The sequence below is a fragment of the Alligator sinensis genome, unplaced genomic scaffold (genome assembly GCF_000455745.1).
Source record: "Alligator sinensis unplaced genomic scaffold, ASM45574v1 scaffold838_1, whole genome shotgun sequence".
Lineage (NCBI taxonomy): Eukaryota > Metazoa > Chordata > Crocodylia > Alligatoridae > Alligator > Alligator sinensis.
The window spans coordinates 246,028-271,281 of record NW_005842996.1 but is presented as its reverse complement, the minus strand read 5'-3'; the positions used below and the strand labels follow the sequence as shown (position 1 = coordinate 271,281).

At 39.8% G+C, this 25,254-nt stretch overlaps 1 protein-coding gene across 1 annotated transcript; it reads right to left on the bottom strand.

Moving 5' to 3' along the window:
• Nucleotides 1-5,987: 5,987 nt before the first annotated feature.
• RPRD2 (regulation of nuclear pre-mRNA domain containing 2) lies at nucleotides 5,988-25,254 on the bottom strand. Its single transcript, XM_025193008.1, has 12 exons — nucleotides 25,237-25,254; nucleotides 24,096-24,156; nucleotides 23,803-23,932; nucleotides 19,170-19,270; nucleotides 17,451-17,528; nucleotides 16,113-16,165; nucleotides 14,627-14,753; nucleotides 12,364-12,539; nucleotides 11,294-11,579; nucleotides 10,710-10,979; nucleotides 9,862-10,065; nucleotides 5,988-9,021 (listed from the first exon to the last, which is right to left on the bottom strand). The coding sequence occupies exons 1-12, from the start codon at nucleotides 25,252-25,254 to the stop codon at nucleotides 6,287-6,289; spliced, it is 4,239 nt and encodes a 1,412-aa protein (XP_025048793.1). The 3' UTR covers nucleotides 5,988-6,286.

Below are 25,254 nucleotides of genomic sequence, written 5' to 3'. Positions count from 1 at the left end.
CATGGGCAGCGAACGCCATTGTCCAGATCCAAAAGCAGAGTTGGCAGGGGTGCCGTTTCAAGAACCCCACGTGGATATTCACTTGGGAAGAGTAAAAAAAGCATCGATACAAGTGTCACAGGAGTGCAAGCACTCTGAAGGATGCATGAAGAGCAGAGGGGGAAGGGGAAGGCAGGAAGAAGGGAATGCCTGAAGGGCAGGAGCTACTGCAAAAGCAAGGAGGGCCGGGAGGGAAACCAGGCACCATGCCAGAGGATGACTGCTCCAGCTAGTCTGGCATTGCTGTATGCAGTGACCTCTCTCAACAGACTTGCAACAGGGCCTTAACAAGCCTTCTCCAGAAGAGGGGAAATGATAGCCAAGGCCAGCAGTTGAAAGGAGGGGGAGGCAGTGGCCATTTGAAACTGAGCAACTGCCCTGGAGTAGGTGGCTGCTACTGCTGAGCAAAGGCAACGCCACAGAACAAGGACTTCCTCCCCGTTGGGAAGGAAGCAAGTCTGATACACCTGGTCCATGCCACCACCAGCATTATTGCACAACCCACTGACAGTAAGGATTTATGTTTGACACAAAAGAGGGATTAAGTTGTTGGAGTCTGTCTGCTACAGGTGTGCTATAAAGATCATGTAAAAGCTATAAATGGGCTTTATTATACCCAGGAGGATTTTGCTCAGGCTATGGAAAAAAAGCAAAATAAAGAAAGCTTTAAAGACTTGTGTTTCTTCATGAAAGACGGGGATAAATACCGTAGCCAGCTAAGTTTCAACAAGATCAGCTTATGTTAAGACTCACGGATACTGGGTGAGAAGGGGCTCTTGGCTTCTTTAGTCTATTGGCAAATGAGTTAGCACTGATTTGTGCCTTGGTTTCAAGGCAATGCAAAACGCTTCCTGACAGCATATTTTGATCTTTACCGGTAGCATGGAAATAGGTTGTGAAACAACAGCTTTAGCTTGATCCTGTGACTGTTTTTCAAGAAACAATTGTGAAGTGAGAATTCCTGGTTTGGCATTATGCAAGAGGCAAGGATCATCACGGATGGGTATTGTTTATTGGACCAACTTCATAGCTGGGATAATGTCAGACAAGCTTACACATGCTAGGGATTCCTCACCAGACCTGATGAATGCCTTCCTTACAGTCAGAAGCTTGTCTAGCTTGATCCCTACCATAGTTGGTCCAATAGAAGATACTGCCCACAGAAGCCCTTGCTCCGTGTGTAACTTCTGCACCAGCATTTCTCAACCTCCTTAAACAGAAGGCATCCTTGGATATTCCCAAGGTCCCCCTTGGAAAATGCCAGTTCTTCAGTTTTCACTCTTTTTTGCTTACAGAAAACGTTTTTCTGTTGCAAAGAACTTGGAAAGACCACATCTGTGAAGTGCGATTTGAAATCTATGGGTTTATCTTGGGAACCACGTTTGTAAACTGAACAGGGCACCCCACACCACCCTTGAAATAATCTCAAGGCATCCCACAGTAACCAGGTTGAGAAGCATTGTCTTGGACCATCCCAACTACATCACTCCAATGCTACCAAAACATGGAAGATACGGAAATCTACTCCTTACAATGGTTTGGGATTATTCATGTATTTAAAGCACCTGGAAACCCACATACTAGGACATCCCACTGTTGCGCCAAGACGAGAAGCGAAGCATCCCACATTATTTTAATTGTTCAACTTAAGTGAATTGCAGAACCAGCAAGAAGAGCAGAACCCAAATTATTTTCATTTTAATTATCTAAAGTAGCCCAGGAAAAGAAAATGGACTCAAAGCTTTTTGAAAACCAACAGGCACCTTCCAAGGTTGTGAAAGGAAATCTGATCCTTGCTTCTTGGGCTGTTTGGCTACAACTAGGAAATTAAAATCCCATCAGTAGATATACAAACAGGTTCCCTCAAGAACACGTAGCCAGTTGTTACCACCCCTTTTCTGGCCAATTGGGACAGAAAGGCAAGACAATCCTGAAAGTCATTATCACTCTAAGAAAATTATGACACAGATGAATATATGCAGTATCCCCAGTAAACTGGTGCAATCTTGCTCCTTTAAGAGGAAACCACACAAAATATAGTACATTTTATTAATAAGCAATACAGAAACATAGGGGGTAAAGGAAACTGTGTCTTAGAAGGCAAGTGCGAGTTGGAAAGACATTCCTTTTTCAGGTGTTACTATGTTAGTTAACCAGTAGCTTTTGACTTGTTGCCAAACGCAGCTTACTTGTACAATTAAACAAGTTGAACATTTTTGGAAAAAAACCCGTTTTCAATTCCCTTCAGCCTTCTTTGAAATAGGTTCACACAGCTTGAGGTGCAACAGATCTGATTCTTTTTTTTTTCTTTTGAGAAGGAAAAAGGGTCAAAGCTACATCAACTCTATATTGCTAATCCAGCAATGATGAAAATAAAGCCAGTCTGTTGTCCTAAAATACAAGTGTTAAGGGGAAAAAAATCACTAGTCTTCTGTCTTCAACCCCGTACTTCGGTCTTTTTCACACACTGGGCAGTTGATGCCCCCTGTACACTTAAAACAGAAGTTCCAGTTAAAAAAGAAATATCAAAACATTAGAACTAGTTATTTTATTAAATGTATTAATACACATTTCAAAATGATCTGCAGTTTTATTGTCACTTCCTCTAATGCAAGTTTCTTTTCTCCACACGGAACACTTGAGAATATCAATCCAACATTTCCAAGTTATCTTAACAGGCACAAAAAAGCAGTCAATATTTACAGCGGTTTTGAAACAACAGCACTGCAGCTTATGTGTGAATCATCCACTTCAGAATATGATAATTTATTCTGCAGGTTTCTTTAAAAAAAAAAAATTAGCATTATTCACATTATCTAAACAGGTGTTTCAGACCTGAACAAAACTTTAGAATCTCTAAATGTGTTTAGATCACAGTCAGCCACAGTTGCAGAACGTCCCCTTTGATATGCCAACCATACCAGCGTGTCTGGAATTTCTCCAGAGTTCGGTACGTTTGCTACGTCGGAGGGGACAGAAGTACTCTAAAATGGTACATATCGTATATGTCTGATGAGAGAGCATTTGTATTACACTGGTCTTATATAAAAGAGGGTTCATTTCTAAGTGTCTGTAACTTCTAGTAAGTTAATTTTCTAGTGACTGCAAAGTTTTACCAGAGTAATACTTAAGCTCAACTGTGATTCTACAACAGCTAAGGTGAACACTGAAGGCTGTCTGCCACTTGACTATTTTCCTCTTTATGAAGTTATGTGCTTCATGAGACACGCTGTTTCATGCTTTATTTTTAAAAAATGTGTTTATTTCTCTCTCTCTGAAGATGAAATACAAAAAGTTAAAGCATGTTTAGGGATCTGAAGTCACAGACACAGGGGAAAAAATGCCTTCATGTCCAGGAACAAGGTTGTGTGGTTTTTACATATGTACACTTGTGTCTTCAGTTACTGTAGACATTTCATTTAAAGTAACAGCACAGAGAATAAAATGAAAAAAAAACTCTAAACAGAAAAAAAACCCCTATGAGATTTCACCATTAAAATATCCCCCCCACCCCCCTCTTTTTACAGTAAGGTTTCCTTCTTTTCTTTTTAAATCATCAGTCCATTTACTTTGAGTTGTCCTCAACCCAGCTTGGAGAGCACAAAAACCACTCTCCATACCAGAGGGCACTGTGAGAGTGGCACATAGGTGGTATGACATCCATCTGATTTTAATTCTTTTCTTTGAAATCCACCATTTTAAAAGCAAGAGCAGCAGAAATAATTATTCACATTCTTTTATTCTAGAAGGAAACCTTGTTTGAGATAATATTGGTTTCATTCTTGCATTAGAACCTCCTGAGTCCCCTCACCCTCTCCATTCCCCCTCCAACAAAGCGTCCTGGAGTCGCAAATACTCTGAAACAGTCCCTTTGAGCCAAGACAGTAAAGCAACAGGATTGTGTAGTCTGATATCTGAGGCAAATGGGATGCCAGGCTGGGACTGATTGAAAGCCTTGTTTAAAATGTCTCAGTAAGAGCAAAGAAGCAGGGCTGAGTTATGCACCATTTCCAACAGACCTAAGGAGTCAGTGAAATATTTTTGGTTTTCTTGCTAAAGATTTGTCTCTAACATTAGACATTAAAAACAGCCATGCGGCAGAAATCCTGCCTTTTAAATGTATGGCTGGGAATGAAAGCTGGCTTAGGCATTCTTTCATCTTGCACTGATTTTTGGATGAACAACTCTATTCTTACGAATGAGAAATAGGATCGTATGTTCCGAGTGAGGATATCGGAAACTCAGCTATAAATATCTTACTTCATGTCACTGGATAAATACACGCTCCAGGACTTTCCAGAGTTTTTTTTTTTTTTTTTTAAATGCATCCAACAGATTCATTTTTGGTTTTTTTTAACTTTACAAATATTTTCTTTAAATTTACTTGAGCTTCCTTCAGCACTGATGGGTCTTTGCCACTGAATAACCCTATGAAAGCATCACTGAAAGGAGCTCAAAGATAATGAATACAAGGAACTGGTACAGTTAAATGCACCATGAAGCCATCAAATCCAATCTATGCATAAATTCTACATGCACTTACATTTTTCAGTCTAATCAGTTGGCAAAACAGTCTATAGAACTAGACCCACCGTTCTGTAAGACTGCCTACGCACACTTCCCTTCGAGGAAACAGCAACAGCGCTGTCTGCTGGAGACTGCAAAATTAAACAATGCCATTTTTGTCTTAAGATGAGAAAACTGTGAGAAGAGGGGTGTTTTTACACATTGGAACTAGAACAGCATTATATCAGGGTAGTTCAGTCACAGGGTAGTTCAATCACACAGCCTTGCAACCTTCAATTCACTGACTAGCGTATACAGATCTAATCGAACACTGGAATATATTAAATAAAACACAGCCCAAGCGCACACAATATAAAATAAATGGTCTGCCCATTTTCTTATGTTGTAACTCTTTTATATAGATATTTTTACCCCAAACTCTTATCAAGACACAAGTATGATGCATTCTACTCGCTTAAAAAAAAAAAAAATCAAGTAAAATAATCCCAATTGCATACAAAAAAATCTCAAATGCAGAAGTGAGAGTTTATGAAAGCACACAGGGAAGGAGATTTAGTATGGTTTCCATTTTTCCACATGCAGGCCCTCACACCTTGCTACTTTGGACAATGCGCAAGAAAAGACGTGATTAAAAAGTGAAGTGGATAATGGAAGTCAACACTGTTCCCAGGAAAACAGGTCAATACAGCTTACCAGGCTGGGATCTATGGCATGAGGACAAGAAAAAAAAAAAAAAAAAAAAAAAAAGCCAGCCGATGCAACCTGCACACGTGTGCAGACACACATTTTGAACAAACAGTCTACGTATGAAAGGTGTATGCATATATCTAGGCTTTACCATCAACTCCCCCCTCCCCCCAACACCCTTTATCTGCTTGTTGTAACTGCATTACGCTGTTCCTATGAAACAGACACTGGCGTATTAGTATTCTGAAGCAGGAAGCTACGTTGGAGATAGTGGTCCAGACTGTTTTCTGAAAACCAGTGAAGGAGGAAGTACTTTACAACCCCGACCATGAAAAAAGCTGGTCAGTGGCAACCATGAAAAGCAGACTTTTCTCCTGTTGTATTTGGAGACAGGCAGAAATGCAAACAAAAGGGCTGAAAAACTGTACGTGTTAGTCGCCTACCCTCCCCATTCCTGTTGGCGGTCTGGAAATGGATCAGCAGCAAGAACATGCCCAAGACTTCGTCAGAAGGGACTGACTGAGCAGATGTCAACAAAGAAACTGACTGGTTTATCTAAAAAGGCACAGGAAGGGTTAATATTTCTACCACCGGGGAGACTGCTTGGACCCTTGATTCTTCCTTGATCAGAATACCTTTCCCCACCTCCCTTTTTTTGACAGGCCTTCAGAGGACTCATGAAGTGAAACAACTTGGTAACCAGCTAAAATAACATCCCAACATCGCACATTTCATCATGTTTTACTACTACTGGAAGTTTTATTTCAATGGCAATACTCTGTGGAATTTTTTTTTCTTTTTTGTTAAAACATTTTTCTATACTTATGCCAACTGGATGGCTTAAAAAATAAACAACCAAAGATACAGAACATTTAATTTAGAAAAATGTTACGGGGCTCGCTAAGGAGGGGGAGGAAAAAACCCAAAAAACAAACAACAAAAAGAAAAAAACAAACCCACAAAAGTGAAAGGGCTACTTCCACTGCTCTCTAGAACGTCCCAAATGCCTTTGCTTAGAGACACGCGTCTTTTTTCAGTACCTGGGAGGAAAGAATGGGCGTTTTGGTGCAAAGAATGGAGAGCCCCTTACAAAAGGTGGCCGAGGCCTCTTTAAGCTGTGAAATGGGTCTCTGTTAATGAAAGGTTCCCTAGGCCTAAGGTCTGGTCGCGGATTCCTAGCTATTATGCCGCTTCGGTTTACGTTGTCTCTGTGAGCTGGGCCGATGGGAGCAACGCTACGGGGTGCCCCGAGCTGCTCTCTCGAGATGGAGGTTAGGCCTACGCTTTCTCGAACCCGACCAAGAGATGGACCGCTGTGGTCTCGCTGAGATGAGGCCACGTGGTCCCTTGGTCCTGAATGCACATTAAAATGCTCTTTCATCGTCCCCTGATGAATAGTACCGTGATCCTTGGGAAAGGTGACGCCACCGTGTTCCACGGGGAGGGTGGGGGCAGGGAATGGGACACTGCCGTGTTCCCCTGACGGTGGTGGAGTGGCGAATGGGACGCCAGTGTGTTCCACGGGGACAGTGGGGGCAGGAGGAGGAGTGGGAAATGGAACCCCGCTATGTTCCACAGAAGAAGGAGGGGGGACCCCATGAGGCAAGGGAAGTGGAGAGGAGGTTTCTTTTGAGAAAGGATTAGTGTGATCCACTGATGGCATGTGGGGAGGAACCGAGTGATCCCTAGGAAAAAGGCTTCCATGATCCTTGGGAGGAGCAGACGGGGGCCCAGTGGGCGGGCCGACTTGTTCCCTCGGAAAAGGAGTCCCATGCTCGATGGGGGGCGGCGCAATAGGAGGTGGGAGATGATGCTCAAAAGTGGTGCTGAAGTTATTGGTTCTGAAATTGTTGACGCTCTCCTGGAACTGCGGCACGTGATCTTTGTACGATGTTTGAAAGCTGGAGATCCCACTGCCTGTGCCCATGCTGGGCAGCTCGGTAGCACTTGAAGGCCCGTTATCAAAAGCGCTACCTGTATTGCTCAGCTCAAACCAGCCTACTCTACTGGCCTCTCGTCCATGTCCTCTATTTCCTTTCCCAAGAACTCTTATAGATTCTACCGTCTGAATTGGCTCTCCTGACATCCCCCTATTGGACGCATTATGGTAACCCAGGGTTTCAATGGGGGCTCCTTTTTCTTCAGTGCTATCAGGCAAATCTAAGCAAGATGATGACACCCTAGTTTCTATACGGTAATGCTCTTCCTGCTGTTGCTGCTCTCCTGTAGAGATTCCAGTCTGCCCGAGACTAGACAAGCTAACTCCTTCATTTGAGCTACCTTTAGGGACCTGGCTAAAATGTTTTTCCTCCGAGGGCTTGCGGGATGCATTTTTAAGCATGTTCTTGAACTCAATGGTTGAAGTAGCAGAAATGGAAGAACCTAAAGATTTCTCCACACTTGACGTCGGGGGTCTACTGCCAGGGTTTGAGAGTGTGTTTTGGGAAGAAAAAAGTGATCGGTGGGGAATTGAGTGAGAAGAGTCTGGATACTGTTTCTGTGACAAGCCAGAATGTACCACAGATTTTGACAAGTTATTATGATTGGAGTCTGGAGCAAAGAACACATCATTCTTACTAGGTGAAGGGGAGCCATCGGATGTGGAGTCATTTCCCCTCAGGCCGTAACCTCCATACATTCCCGGAGAAGACGACAGTGGGTCACAGCTCTCACCCTGATCAAGAATAGACCTCATGGACTGAGGAAAAGAGGACTTTACGCTAAAGTCTTGGGCTCTTTGACTGTAACTAGACAGAACTGGCTGGTATTCTGATGCCTCAGAAAGCTTACTGGACTTCAAAATAGATTTTGCAGGCTTCTTCTCGAGGTTCAACATGGCAGACGGTGGTGGACCAGAATAATCAAAGTCACGATAATCTTCATCCTCCTGAAAAGATGTGTCTGGATAAAACTTCTCCTGAGAGGAGTCCATTAAAGAAGAAGGTATTTCCATACTATCTGAGGACTGTTTATACATGCTGGCTGGAGAGTCCCTGCCTAGAGTATAAGACCTATAGGCAGGCACTGAATTAGAGAGTTCCTGGGAGTAGCCATCATCTCTGCTCTGAGGTGACCTGGTGCTACTGGGAGTAGAAGACCCAGGACTTATGATCTTGGATAATAAAGACATGGTATCAACATTGCTTGATGTCGGCTTGTCCATCATCTCGTCTTGGGTAGGTGTTCCACTTCGCTCGTCACGGACTGGTGTCCCATCCACATTATCCATAGAGGTGCTGGTAGGACCACGCTGAAAGTCAGATGAATGGCTTTCTGATGTGATGTTGGACCCTAAACTGCTTAGAATTGGAATATTCAAATTTAGACCACTGAAGCCAGGGTTTCCCTTTAGGAAATTGTGTATCTTCATTTCCAGGCTTGGAGAAGGTGGTTCTGACTCCAGCTTTGTCTTTGAAATCTCAGAGGACTGACTCATTGAAGTTTCTGTAGGTAAAAGGGAAGGACTGGTAGAATGGGAACTGGCAAATCCTAGGGAATTTGCTGGTGGCTTAAAACTAGAACTTGAAAGCCCAGGGGTATGTCCAATAGGAGCCTTATTGACAGAAGTAGAGGAAACCTCAGCAGTAGAAGAATTTGGAGAATAACCAAAAGTTTTGGACATATAAGACTGGGTATTGGAAGGAATATTCCTCCCCTTGACACAAGGGACAGTCGTGTTGGCTGGTGATGCTGAAGTGCTGCTCTGAGATGCAGTTTCACTTGACTGAGCTGTATTTCCAGCAACACTTTGAAGTAAAGATGATAAACCTGGAGGAACAAATGTTTTAATTAGATGTTTTAAGAGAGGATAAAATTTGCAACCATTTCAACCAAAAAACTATACTAAACATTCACTATTATTCATTTTCTAGATAGCCATGGATCTGTGACGATTAAGTCAGTTTATGTTTCAGCCAGCAACATAGTTAAATTTTGCCATCTCTATATAGTAATACTAATATTACTGTGCAACTTTTACAGTGGATCTTAAATTATTTTACAAATTAAATTACAATATCCATCTGAAGTAGATAATATTTTCATTTTACAGCTGATTAAATACAGGCATTAAGAGTTATATTGTTACTGAGCAAGAGGACTCAAACAAGTTACTAGAGGCAGAAATAGAAACTTATGAAAATCTTCTGCTCAAAACACCACGGCAGACCTAACCTTCAGTCCTCGGTTGTGATAGATTTCCTTCCATGCAACATCAAGGTTTTAGCTAATTATTTATCCTGTAAATATTTGCTAACTTAAAAGCTGTCAGGAAGTTCAACAACTCAATATATTAGTTTATTTGCTTACTGAGTAGCAATGCCAAGATAAAATAATGAAATAAAGCAAACAATCTTCCAATGCCATTAGATTATAATGCCTTTTTTTTTTTTTAAAACACAAAACCTACAGGAAAGTACTTCAGAAACAGGTTACAAAAACTCACTTGACAAAAAGTCTGCATTTGGAAAATAATGTATTTCAAGCTAATTTCCATCCCTTACCATCTTAGTTTCAGGGTGCACAATAGAATATTTTATTATGGATATTATCAGAAAAAGAAAGGCTAAACATTTACTTCAAATCCACTCTTTCTGCACAATATTGTACCTTGCAATGCTGGTGCAGTTTGGGTCTGGGTTTTGGAGAGAGCTGACAAAATGCTTTCAGGAGTTATTTCAACTTTGGAGAGGATGTTTGCTAATGGATTTGGAGGAGCAGATGGAGTCCCCACAACAGATGTCTTCAGGCCACTGGTAAGAGTTGTTGGGCTGGTTGGGGTTCCTGGGGAAGGTCTTGATGCGGGGCTGACCCCTGGGGTGGAAATATTAACTGTTCAGTAACACAAAAATGTTATTTTCCAAGGAGGATGAAAACCATTAATATCCTGTTTTGTGAATGAGGGATTTTCTTTTTTTAAAGAGGAAAACGTTCAACTCTTACTACCACCCATAGACTTGCAATGAGGTACTAATGTCAACAAGCTCTGCATTTAAAAAAAACCCTGTCATGCAGACCTGCGTTAGCCCATTAATAGTGCTAGCTGCTGTAGGAGTTGTGTATGCAGCCAGTACCATCTACCTTTAGTGCCAGAGATGACAGCAACAGTAGAAAGACACTGCCAAAGAATCCTAGCACAAATGCCCTCAGAGATCACTACAGAGCCATATGCCTCACTCACAAAATTATAAACAAGTAGGGCTGGAAAAGACTTTACAGTGAGTAATCTAGTCCAACCGCTCTGCTCATCCTACTTCAAAGTATAGGGGAGCCTTCATATCATTTAAAAAGAAGCATATTTAACACTGACATTAGGCAGGTGTTTAATTTCTAGCATCACATTACTCTACCCTGAAGTAAATCACACTTCAGTATCTTTGCTCTCAGAGGATGGCGTCCAAGACCAAATTCCTTTACTGGTGGTTGGAGGTTCACTTTTCATCCCACCAGTCACTCACCTGTATTTTTCATAACGGATGTTAAACTGCTGAGAATGGAGCTGATCTTTGCCAGATCGACATTGGCAAGGTTTGGCAACGCAAGTGCTGGTGACGGGGGAGTGGTGTTCACTGCCTTCGGAGTGGGAGGAGTTGGTGGAGTCTGAGCAGGTGTTGTCACGGTCACAGTGCTTGCCACTACAGTGGTAGTGGATGGTGTCACTTTTGGGACACTTTCAGTCTTGGCAGGTGTTGGAGGAGGAACAACTTGTTTTTCCTTCCTCTCCTCCACTAATTTCAATGCAAACAGAAAGGAAATGAGAAACATTCAAAACACCCCCACAGGATTCTTTAATTTAAGAGCTGCACCCTTTTCAAGATAGCCCAGGTTTAAAACAAACGAATATAAAGTTGAGCATCAATGGAGAAGCAATGGCATGTGCCCTCTTTATTAATCTATTACATTATGTACGAGTTGAGACTTTCCTATTTATGGTAAAGGACTGACACAGAAGATGGAAATCTGAAATGAAGTATTCCCAGGGCAGAGAACTTTTTCCCACAAAACTATTCCCCTCTTTTGTTGTTCCTCCCACAGAACGTACCAATAATTTTTGACGTGTCGTCTTCCACATCGGACAGTTCCATGTCCTCCACATCCCGATTATCTGTCACAGGTTCTGGAGATCCAGCCTTGCGGCTTCCTATTGCTGGAGACCGAGAGTCATCCTCTTCTCCCATTCCCTGGAAAGGGGACTCAGACCCTGTTGGAGATGGGGCATCCATACTTGGAGAAGGGACAGGAGACTCTTCAGGATCAGGAAGAGTTGCTTTCAATTGATCTAGTTTTTTCTTTAGATTGCTCACTCTGTTGGCAAAGGTTTTATAAGCCTAATAAAGAAAGAATATTTTAGCATTGTTTTTATGGAAACAGGATACACTTGAGAATCAGTTCTACAATGTTAAAGGCAGCATATTCATTTAGAAAGACATTTGCAATATCCAATCCTTTCTGTCTATACATTGAAATGAATCTTTTGAATACAGCTCAGAGAGCAAAGGCTCAATAAGAGAAATTAATGTGATCATGTTTTCTAGCCATTTAACATACTTTTCCTGGAAGAACAGCTTTAAGCCCAAAGCTATCATTTGTTACAATATTTCTAGAAATTAAACAACTTCAGTATCTAGAAGTCCATGGCAGATTTAAATAACCAAAGGTGCTCAGCTTTTAAAATTACTTTTATACTTAATCCAACATTTTTTTCCACTTGTAAAATGCAGAGAATTTCAGGACACACAAGAAAAAGGCAGGGGGCCCTCAGAATATAACCCATCAATTTTGGCAGCATTGAATTATCTTAAGACAATCTCTCAGACGTTGACCTTTTCAACTGTTTGTATTATGATCAAATATAATTTCTACTTCATTCCCTGGTATACTGAAATGTTAAAAACTTTTTTCTAGGAAGCACTCGGTGCACCAAAATAAACCTAAATTGTTCTGAATGGTTCAGGTAGCATTTCTGAAATTCTGACTGAATGTTTAACTCTGAAGATGGGCTCAGTTTCAATGACTTCCATAAACCACAACTGTATCACTCGTAGCTTAACTACACTGCATTAGTTATTAGTACCACAAGACAACTGCTTTCGGTGAAAAGTTTGTACTTACATTTGCAACCACTTTGACTTCCTTATACTGCGCTTCATAAAATATACCAGCGTTCTCAAGTGCTTCAGTTAGCGAAGGACCATTTTTCACTTGTTTATCCAAACCATTTACAAATTCTTCAAGCTTTGAACTTGCTTCTTCAAATTCCTTAGAGAACTTTTTTCCTCCTGTTTTGTCTAAAAGGAAATATTAAAAACAAATATTTTATCTTTTTAAAGATAAAACACTGAAGCCATCAAAGATATATAATGCCCTGAATTCTGCTGAGAATCTCAATGTCAGACAGGAGCAAAATCTACTATGCGCTACCACATAGGTGCAAATATGTGCCATCTTGAACAGAATTAATTATCCCCTCTGTGTGAAAAGCTCTACTTCTTTCAAGGGAGTAAGAGCAACATCAGTAAATAAAGTCATTAAAGACAAACCAATGCAGACTCTTGTTTTCAAATCAATTAGTAGTTAATTTCTAACATGTTTTTTAATTAACAAATAACACCAAGTTCTGTGCATTTGGGCACCTGCACTGGTCACATAAAATGTTACTGTTCCAATTGCCAGAAGCAAAAAAAAAAAAAAGCTTTTCCTTTTTCTTCATTACCATTTGGTAAAAGCCTATTTAATCGCTGCCACATTTTAAAGACAATGCTTAAAGGCTGTAGTCACAGGACACCAGGAGCCTTTAAAACAATTTTCAGTTTTACACCAACATTTCTAACTCATTTGGGTAACAAAATGACATGCATTTATTAACACATTGCATTTTTTACTATCAAGATTGTGTTTAGCTTCTTGTACCTATAGCTCCTTAGATTCATTAAACAACTAAAGAGCTAGTGATTAAATATTCAGGTTACTGAATATGTTTAGAAACCCATACTCACACACACATCTGTCCTTGAAATAGAATAAAACCCAAATCCTGGTCATTTGTGCTTTGTGGTTTGTATTTAAATCCCAGGGGATCCCTACCTGAAATGTTAGGTGCTAATCAGGATCTGATTCTTATCTCTATAAAGGCTCAGTGCTAAACAGACTATGAAAGAGCTCTGTGCCCCTCTAGCGGCCAAACCACAAAGAACAAGAGCTACAGACAGGTTGTTAGCTTAGAGAAGTGGTCCTCAACCTTGTTAGACTCCAAGCACCACTTGAGAAATGCCAACTCTTAGCTGTCACTCGTTTGACTACAGAAACTAGTTGTTTTTTTTAGTACAAATACTACAGTTTTTTGACTACAGATATTAGAGAGATTCTTCTGTTGCAAAGAACTCAAAGACCACAAAAGTCAGAATGCTTTTGATGCTACAGATTCCTATTTGCACTCTCTGGATTTATCTTATGAATCATGTTTGCACACCTACCAGTGCTAATACTGTGCAGCACCCTTGGAAGGCTCTCCAGGCACCCCCCTGGGTGTTGTGATACTCTGGTTGAGAATTACTGGCTTAGTAATTAGGCAATGGAAATAGATTCTTGGTATCAGACATCACATTCCAGCCTCGCAGCTGAAGCTGTTACAAAAATGTTACTGACAAGAAACCTGAAGTTCAATGCTTCAGACATGAACAGTCACTGTAAACCTTTTTAACTTATTTGGAAAACACAGACAAAGGCAATTCTGGAAGCCCTATTTACTTTCATTTACAAGAACAACCAGAGAAAGACTGGAAGAATGACTGCGTGTGAAACCAAGAAAGGTGATTATTTACATTCAAAGGCAGCTGACATAATACAACTGAGATATGATGGACATTTCTGGCTTCTGTGGCACGTGAAAGGAACATGCACCAACACTGCATGAGATGGTTTGGATAGGGATGATCTTGCTTCAAGCAGGAGGTTGAAGTAGGTGCAACCACCTGAGGTTCCCTTCCAGTGATTTTTTTGAATCGCTAAATCTCTATGATTTAGCGATTCAAAAGAAGAGAGAGGAGTATCAATGCTCCAGTCTCTGATACACTTGAGCATCAGCACACAATACTGTTTTACCATTTTATTTTTTATTAAAAAAGGTCAAAAAAATTTTCAGAGTTTTTAACTGTGCTTTCATGGAATTTAGCATTCTTATTTTAGACGGAAAACATAGGATCTGTTGGAACAGGAAATGACTAAAGGAATGGAAGTATATGTACTAAATATAAATGAGAGAGAGAGAGAGAGAGAGAGAGAGATTGAGATTGATTTAGTACATATATTTTATATATATTACCATATATATTTGGTTTCCTGTGATTACAACAACTAGAACAAACATTACCTGTACCTTTTAAACATTTCAGTGTTTCAGTGCTGCAAACATCCACTCTCATGGTGGAAAGCTGCTTCTCTTTCAATTCTATCTGGTCTTCTGAGCGTTTATATAACAGCAACTCATCAATGAGGGACTGTGGCTGAAAAACCAAGAACAGCATCCTCATCACATTCCACAGAAGAGAATTCCTAACTTTGCAAAGTTAACATTACAGACCCATAAGCAACAGAAATAAATACATACCTGAAAAACCGATCTGCATTTCAAAAGAGACCTGACCCCCCCCCCCACACACACACACAAGTGCCACAGTAAATTCAGAGATGTATGGTTTAAATCCACAGCATATTAAAGCAAAATGAGCAAGGTGATTAGAAACCCAGGTCTGATGTCTATCAAAAAGTTTTACTAGCATAGCTGCAGCAGTTAAAAGCTGATTTACCTTTTTTCCCCTCCACATCTTTAACCAAGACTGCTAAGATGGCAAAAAGGCATTTCACTGGTATTGCTCATTCCATTCAAGACAGTGGTTTAGGCTACCTCTTTGTTACGACAGTTTTGGTAGCAAAGCTCTGTACTGACAAACTCTAAAGTGTAGACATGACTCCTGGTAGTGTCTGTGTTTAAGGTGCATCAAAACAATTCTGCATCGTATAAAATGGCTACAAAAGCTCTTCATTTCATTCTTAAGCAAGAAGTGAAACGTCTCCCTTCTAATAACTTAAAAAGGAAGGGAAGATGCATCATGTCTCTTTCAATATACAACATTTTTTACAACAAAATATTTTTCTAACTATAGCTCACATTGTAAATTTTGCATTAAAAATTAGAAATGCCATAAGAGCACCACAGCGACTGTAACTTTGTAAATGTGTCTCTATTTGACTCTTTGTCCCTCCTAAAACAGGGACTGTTTGGATATGCATTAAATTCAAAGTCATTTTGCATCTGAAGGACTGCATGTCAGAAATTTTTAAGGGGAAGGTTTAAAACTAACAAGAGGAAGTACTTTAACTCACTGCCACAGGAGGTTGGAAATGGCAGCTATTTAACAGATCAGTCAGGGATGTAGCCTTTGACATACGTATGTTGATGCCAGGGTGAACAGGACAGGGGATGGATTACTCTAGACGTGCTCTGTACAGTTACTCTCTCTCTAAATCATCTACTATTTGCCATTGCTGGAGACAAGCTACTAAGCTAGATGGACCACTGGTCTATCCCAATATGGCACTGCTTATGCTCTTATGTTTTCTGACTACCTCCATAACTAGTGGCTTAAAAATTTTCAAACTGCATCAGTGTACACATGATGAAAGCCTTTTCCACAGCCCCACTGGGATTGTAGTTGAGGTGCACAATGGCCAAACAACTCAACACTGCATGTTCCAGCTTCCAAACAAGCACTAGAGATTTTTGGATGACAAACCAGCCTTCACAATAACAACAGCCCAAGAACAGGGTTATGGCAACAGAAACAGACATTTGTAAAACTTACTCTGAATTCTGCAACAATCTTAGACTTCAGGGCAGCCTTTGGATTTGTGGCCGCTGTTGGAATAAAAGCGCATAAAAAAATTAAGACACTGGTTAAAGACTAACAGCAACAAAAATATTCTCAAGACATACAGGCTGCTGTTCCATTATACTTCTCCCTTCACACAGTGTTCCTTCTGCCTTTCAGTCAACTAGGACTCACATGTTGGGAAGCACAGAAGTAGGATTTAAAAGCCAGCAAATGAGCACGTGTGCATGTACTATTAAAAAAATTACTGTGCAATCCTTTTCCAGCTTTATTTCTGTATAGATAAGTCCTTGCAAAGGTTGATCCTCTAAACTGTACTGAGCAGTAGTTTAACTCTCTAAAAGAAGAGTAATCCTATTACCTGAACTCCAGACACAGAGCTGATATGCTCAGCTCAGTACTTCCTTGTGATGATGGATCACTTTTGCGGCTCGTTTATGTGGACTAACTGCTCTCCCTCCTTAAAGATTCCCTTACACTTCTCTTCTAAACACCTCATTATTGACTGAGAAAAAAATATGGAATCACAGTTCATGATATACTAAAACCATAAAAAAAATACAGTAAGATGATCACGTAAGAAACGCTAACTCCCTCATCCAAGCTGACTTCCATATCATTCTGTTAGGGAACTTTTTTTCCATACATATCTTGTGACAATCTTTTTTTTCCTGGTAATACAGGTTTCCAAAAGCCCTAGCCTTTCTTTTTATTCTTCTAGACTTAGAACTTGAACATAGTGGTGTGGCACCATAATTATCATATTGCTTTATGGCCAACTCAAGACTTTCCTTTAGTATGCTTTTTGCAAGGTTAAAAACAGATGCACTGTAAATGTAGTTCCAGCTACGAAACTGTATTCCTGACAGTGTACAGTTGATGGTTCATTATTTGAACTGCCCAACTGTTAGGATTCCATGTATCCTATCATCTAGTTTGCTGTTGAAGATGTACTCCTGAACTTGAAGGTACAATCCACCATGTTTTACTGTTGCCAATGTACATGGTTATGTCTGTCTTCTCTTCATCTTGGAATATTTTAATGCCAGTTTCCAAGAAGTTCCATCAGATCTCTTTGCTACTGTTCATAACATTTGCTCTCTTAAAGCTTTTATTGCCATTTCCTTCCTTTAAAAAAGTGGTTCTCTAGCAGCAACTCCTTGGTGCTTTACACAATGGTCTGTAAGGAACTTCACAAGTGTGGAAGACACATGCTTGCTCATACTTTAAGTCCAGTTTGTGCTAGACTTTCTTCCGTTCCTGAAGAAGGCATTTTTATATTAGTTCAGATAGTTGACATTGTTTCCTTACTTTGAGATTTCTTCCACGGCTTATTCGGTTGTTTGTTCAGAGTTTCTTTCAGCTGCTTCTGACTTTTGAAAGTGGTACCTGGAAAACATTTCATTTTTTGCAGTCTGGCAGTATGGGATTCCTTTAAGAGGCTCTGGTTTTGGTGCCATATGTTTGTATGGTAAAAGATTAACATAAATGTTATTTTAAAATACCTGGACCAGTTCTCTCAGATGAGCTGCTGGATGCCCAAGAGAAGCTATGTTTACTCAGGAATACAGCAACTTTCGTGATGGTCATTTTATTTTTAAATCAATTGTCTGCTCGCCTCTAAAAGAACACGATTCAACAATGACAGGGCTTACAATAATTTGTTCCCTAAACTCTCAGACAATTTGATCACCTGTGACTGGCCAAAGTAACAGGAAAACACAACACATTACTTCAAGGTAAACAGTAAATTGCATTTTAGCTTAAAATGGGTATTTATACTTGCTCAGATTCTAAATTAAAGAGACTTGCATCAACCAAAGTGTTGCAAGACAGTTAAATATTTACTCTATCAAATTTAGATACGAGACGAATATTAAAACAAAAAAAAATCTCTAACAAAATGCCACAAGATCCCAACTTACCAGATCACCCGCTCCCTTCACTTTTTCAGTTTGTAACAATTAACTGAAGTTTGGAGTTTTGCATTCTCCTTAAACACAATTCTCCCCTAAACACAAATTTCAAGCAGCTTTTCTGACGCCAGGTTAGCCATTAATGATGTGACCGGGAAAATGGTAACCAATTAATCTTTCTCAATCAAAACAACAAGCACTAAAATATTAGGTTTTCATGTAAGGTGCATGCTTTCAGGTAATGTTTTGGATCTCAGGGTTTTTTTGTTGTTGGTATTTTTAAGTATCTGAGGGCCACTAAATTATTTTATACTATAGGTGGTGTTTCCATATTTTTTTCTAATATGGTTGCTGTTTTACCACTAACATACAACTATGATCCATTACATTAAAACTGGAAAGAGGGTTTTTCCATCTCCCTTCTCTGCCCTTCCTGGATGGAATCTTTATACCTGCCCCCTCAGACTGAATTTGGATGCCCCCAAACCCCAGCAACAGGGATAGTCAAACACACAAGTTTCATGCAGTTTGCACGTAGGCTCGATACAGGCAAGGCACTTGGAACTCATAGGCTAAACCAGAGCTTTCCAAACTTTTCATGTTGGTGACATACTTTTTACACATGCATCATTTCGCGACACAGTAATTCAGTTCCAGGGGAGGGGCCAAGGGAAGCAGACGTGAGTAAGGGAGCTCCGCGGTGCCCTTCTGCAAAATTTTCTGCATTTCGCGCGACACACCTACACACTGCTGCCGACACACTAATGTGTTGCGGCACACAGTTTGGAAAGCTCTGGGCTAAACAGTCGCCTTAAATTGAACACAAATTTGCTCTCAGCTGGCATAACGCTATTGATGCAAATAAAGGATTTTGAATTGCCTTCTTTAGATGCAAGAATCGGGCGGTAAATTACAGCAACACTCATTCATACTAGCTTTGGCTTTTTTTTTCTTTTTTATTCCTGGAAACCCAGAAAGAGCAATTAGTGCATTTAACACAACTTTAATTAATGTATTTTATTCTAGTGACTTCAGACGGTTCTATTTATAGTTACAACAAGCTTGCACACTAAGTTAAGTTCACGTTAAGAAAAACAAAGGCCAAATAACTTACTTAAAGCTTCTTTTAGAGCCAAAATGGTTTCCTCAGGGTACACATTTCGGTCTTCCCAGATTTTAAAGATTCTTTCTATAGATTTAGAGACTGATGGATCCCTGCGCAAATGACAAAAATATTGTTTGTGTTTTCAAAGTACAAAGTGGAAGCATCTCCCATGCATTCAAGAGCAGCTTGTTTAACAATCCAGTCAAATAAAGGCTCAGAACATCTTGTAAAGCACTGTAAGAAAATCCTACTGTGTAACTTCAAGCAAACAAAGAGGCATCCTACAAAAAACCCTTGCTATTAGAAAAGATTTGGGGAGCTTAAAATGTTCCTCAAACTCTACCCTTACCCTTTCTCAAAATGTTAAGGCATCTTGTAAGATTTAAACTCTCAAGGTCTACCCTCACGGGCAGGCAAGCGCTCCTGTTACTTCAATAGAGCCCCACGTGATTGTCAGAGGGCAGAACATGATATTCAATCCAGACTTTAAAAAAAGAGTCAAATCTCTTAGGGTGTGTAGAAAGCTTTCCCAGATGAAGGCTACCAATTTTTTCACAACTGAAGCACCCCATTTTTAATTAAATTGTGCGTGCCTGTGGTTGTGGAGCAAACATTTCTAATGCTTTTGCTGCTGTTTAGAGTGAAATTACCAAGACCCATCAGTTTTGCAGTTGTTCTCCAAAACTCTGGGGAGGGCAGTGAATTTGTGGTTGAATTTCTTTCTTCCACTGTTTAGGGAAGATGCACATTGGGGAGGTAGTTCCAAAATACAGGAGCTGGTGAAGAGGATTAAATTAAAAGATTTCTCTCCCCTCCAACAACCAGAGGGCTTGAAAGGGTGGGCTTCAGATTTTAGACTCTTATCATCTGAAAGTCTCATAAGACGCACTGAAGCATCATCCTCTTTTCTAGAAACTTTGCAACTGGCCTGATTTTTCATGTGATGAAATGGAGTCCTTCATTTTTAATTTAGTATAAAGTCTGGTTCCTGCTCTCAGTAAAATGTGCAAGGAGATATGGTTGGATGTGCGATATCAATGAGATATATTCGAAGGGGAATAGCAAGAGACCTCTGGAAAAGAAACAGGTTAAGAAAAGTTATAAGGAAAGAGGTAAAGAAAATAGGGTATATAAGTGTGCATGTGTTAGGAAAGAATGAAATAAAACAAACAAAACAGGAAAAGCAATAAATTAAATTTTTAGAAGTGTATTAAGCAGATTAGTATGTTATAATGAAATACAATTATTATGTTCCTTCAATGCCCACGTGCAGGGGTGCTGGACCCAATGATCTTGTGAGGTCCTCTCCAGCCCCTAACATCCATGAAGCTATGAAATGGCAGTAAGAATGGCTTGGACAGAGATATCTTTTACGCAACTAGCCACGCTAGTACACAGGATCTTCAAGCCCTGCCATAAAACTGGTAAAAAAAAAAAGTCCTCTGAAGATCAGACTGTAAAAGCAGGGACACAACAGCAGGAAGGTGACTGATACAGATAGAATTCATACTTCAAGGAGCACTTGGTATCACCTTAGTTTTATTATTTGACTGAAAATATCTAGGTGACATTTTAAGCAGACTTTCAAAATAAGGTAATTCAATTTTCTCAGGTTCCAGAGCACTGATCATTTATTATGTTCGTCAACTTTTGAGAGAATACAGCTTCCAGGAACCAGAACACTTCAGACAAATTTCTCAGGCATGGCAAAAGCTAGATTATGGTGGTACCATGAGAGGAATGATTGTCCATTGGTCTGAACATGAACATATCACTGACATTTACAAACTTGTCACTTTTTATGTTCAGTGTCAGAAGGGGTTTTGACATCTCGATCCCTCTTACAAAAGGCAATTCTTTAAGAAAAAGAAGTTACCCGTAGAGATATTTGCTTTCTGCAAATTCCCTACCCAAGTAGAAAAAACAAGTAGTAACTTTTCCTTTAATGTCAATGGCTTTCCAAAAACCTTTCCATAAGCTGTGGTACTGTACAGGTTTAGCAGCACCATCTGGGTTTATGTACAAAGAAACTTTATTTCTATCAAGTCATTTCAAAAGTCCCCTGGCTCCAAGCTCCTTGAATCAATAAAGAAATTGAAGGTGAATAAGCAGCTCTATAAAAGAATATGGAGAAAAGAAAAGTGAGTAGCAGCAACTAGCTGCCAGCATCCTATTCACTGCAGGCAGTGTCACTCCTTGCAAAGCAAACCTTAATTAAAGAACATGTATAAATACTTTACCAGTAAAACAATAAAGCACCTCAAGATACAGCATAAAAGCTTATGCCCCACTTTGGGCTTGCCTAGAAGCAACTACCTTAGAGAACTGAAGAGTTGAGAATAATAAACTGTCTAATTGGAAATACAAATGAAAGCTCATGCAACTGCAAACTTAACTTCAAAGGAATCTCATGGCAGCTGGCACCAAAGAACCTTTCAGAGCAAGAAAGTTAAAAATCTTTCCCTGGGGACAGTCATCTTCATTCCTTTAAGGTGCTCTGTCAGGCAAAACTTTTTCAGAAAGAATAGCGCACAATGGTCTAGTTAACTAGCAGGTAGGAAAGTTAACCTCAAGCTTTTGGATATTCTAGTCAACAATAGCTAAGAGTATCCAAGGGATACGATGATACAGTTATTTTAGGTGCGCCCTAAAATGTGTGTGTGTGTAAAATACACATACATGTTCTAGTACACAAAACTAGGATGCTATCTATTTTGCTACATTTACATTTGTTTCTTTGGGGTCTTCCTGCTTGTATTGTGATGAGTACTGATTACATTTTATGACTCTGTCAAAAAGAGTTCATTATTTAATGTAACTGAATCGGTGCACATTTTTGAAAGACAGATCTATGCAATTTTGTGGCACAGTGAAGTTAAATGTAAATCAATGGAAAACAGCCAAGATACTGGGCGCATCTACACGTGTGCTGGACTGTGCAGTTGTTACTGTGCAGTCATTTAGTCTGGATGCTGCATATGTCTTTTCCCATGATACTGCACAGCAGCAAAGAGCTACTGCGCAGTAGCATCGGTCCATGCCCACCGACACTACGCTGCTGTAGTAACGAGCTACAACAACATAGCGTCTTGTGTAGATGCGCCCACTGTGTGTTAAAATTCATCTAGGTGGGCCAGGTCTCAACAGCTAGGCAAAGCTGTGGTTCTGATGCAAAAAGCGGCACAGGTATAACATCTAGGGAGTGAGCACATCTCATTTCAGCACTGAATTCTTTAGACTGAAAGAACAGGAGTGTACTAGACCATGTTCTTACAGTAGTGACTGCCAGCAGACTGATGGTATCCATGATGGTCTCTTCACTGACCCTTGAAACCACTCTCTCAGAAGGTATCCTTTGTTCAAGGGATGATTTGTGTGGAATAAATGATGGGAGCCATGCACTAGGTAACAAATCCCAAACAATGCCAGCCACTCTGTGGAGGCGCAAAGACACAGGTCACACTGCATTTAAAAAGAAAGTGATGCTTAATCAAAGGAAGCGGATGAAAATCTAAATGACCTCAAAGTGAAAATAAAATGCCTCAAATTGTTCCAGTATGAAGTTGCACGCTCAGAGCATCTGGGTCTCTTGCACCAACTCATGTTTAAAAAACAGAGATCCTTTTATTTTAAACTACTATTTCTGGATACGAATTGCTCATCTCCCCTAGGTACAAGGTCACTGCCACAGAAGTCAATACAAAATCACAAACTAAGCTTTAAACTTCACTGCAAGCCCAGGCAGCAGGAACAGACAAACTGGCTGTGAAAATGAGGATCTTTGATTAACAAGACTATGAGATACATGAATGCAAAGTGAAAAGCATTCGAAAAGTTTTCATCTAACGAGATTTCCAAAATATATTGTAACATTTATAAATAACAGTCAATTTTGTGGGATAGAATAAAGAAATGTGAAAACAGGGCAGAAGGCTGGACCAATGATTTCACGAGGTCCCTTCCAGCGTTAACGTCTATGAAATAAGTTGGCACAGGCCCAGTTGAGAGATACAAATAAATCACAGGGAGAGAAAGTTGCCAGTATGTCTGAAGTAAAAAAAATTCTCTATAACAACATCTTTCCTCAAATAACTCTTTAAAAAATACGCTTCAAAAAAACAGCAGCTGAGAAAAGTAACCTCTTACTAGGCAAATCAAAGTCCTGGAATTGTCTCTTGCTTATACAATGAATACAGTATAGTGCTTTACAGATAATGAAATTATAGGAGAAGGAATTATGTTTTCACTCAAGCAATAACTTGCATATTAAAGTTTCACTATGCAACTGCAGAAGAGCCCATGAAGCCCATGTAATGAACTCTGTACAAGAGAACTGTGTCAGCTGAGGTACTCCAATATCCTCAAGGTGATGTTTAACATTGCATGCAGAAGTATATTTTTGGAACAGAATGATCTAATGAAAGAAATTCTGTTCTCTGTAAGCAAGAAGAAATAAATATACACATCAATAGCCTTCAGACATTTTTAAGATCCACAATTACCATATTGAATAAGTAAGACAGAATCCCTGAAATATTCTTCACCCTTCCAAGTAGCTTGATATGAAAGGAAAATGGAAAGTAAATTCACACCTTTTATGCTATTGTTAAAAAAAAAAGCAATCGACAAACACGTCACTTACTTCACTAATGAGGCTGCTTCAGGAAGCACTTCTGCAAAAGTATCTCGAAATACAATTGCATTTTTTCTTTTACAGTTCTGTATGACATCATTGGCCAGGTAAAAGAGATTCAATCGATGAGGAAAAGCAGCTAAAAAAATGAAAAAAAGATCATTTAGTTTCATAGTGGAATAAAAGTTATCATCAGTAGCACTTATGATAGGAATGTTGCATGTGTTTGACTGCTTTAATGGCACAGGGGAAACAAGGCAGGCAGGACTGGAAATCAAAACTCCTGAGTTCTGTGCACTGACCTGCCAAAGATCTGCTGTGTAACTGAGAAATCCTTTCCCCTGCCTGCCTCCATTTGCTGATCTGCTAATTGGATACAATACTGATTTGTCTTGTATCTGTTGTGAAACTTCATTCTGCAGGCTGCTTCAACACCTCTGAATAAAAACATTAGGTAAATACTAGCATCTCCCTAGCAATACCCACTTTCTCTTCTGAAGCTGGTTAAAAGCAGAATAAACAACAGGCGACTGGCTTATTGTAGTTTTCGTAGTATGTGATACTACTTAAGGGATCCTATAACCAGAAAGACCTCTCTGACAGCACTTGGCAGTAAAAGATCAGAAATGCAATGCTGTGTGATCTTAGATGGAAAAAAGGCCAAAATTTGACCTAGAATATGTGCATTAGATATGTTCACAGCTTTTAAATAAACACTAGGCCTTGCAGTTTTGGCTGTTCAATCAATGACATTTTTATTTTTAAAAAATTACTTAGTTTCAGAGGCCTCCTATTTCAAGTTTCTGAAAAGAAATTATGGTATAAATTAGTCCATGCTTCTTTGCCACATAGGGAAGACTGTAGCCATAGCAAGTGCAACGAGAGGAGTAACAGAAACAGTTGACAGTTTCTGGCCTGAAAAGTAATTTAATTAGAACAGCAATAGGGAAGCAGTTACTTACAAAGGAACACAGTCTATTTAGGAAGTTTCCATATCCACAGGAGTTACAAACAACTGAGACTACTACAATGCCGAGTTTTTCAGTTTGCTTGCTCTGTACACAAAAAAAATGCCACCCAGAGCACTATCTGTTATTTTCCTTCCATGAAGAAAAGATCTTTATAACCAACAGGGAATAGTACAAACACTTAGGAAATGTATTTAGATGATTTTTTTGTAAAGAGTTCCAGCATGTATTCACACACAGTCTATCCAAAGTGGGATTTAAAAACAAAAAGAAGGAAATCAAAAACTTCAGTCAAGTGCCTCCTGATCAGCACCAATGTCTATATAATCCATTCTGCTCTGGAGCACTACGTGTTACGCATAACTACAAGAGCTGACACCTTTCACAGAGTATTTCATTTCAGAGATTATACAAGGTCCAAATTAGCATCTCCCATGGCAGAAGCCTGACCCACTCTTTGCCAGGAGTTTCCCACCTTGCCTTTCCCATTCAT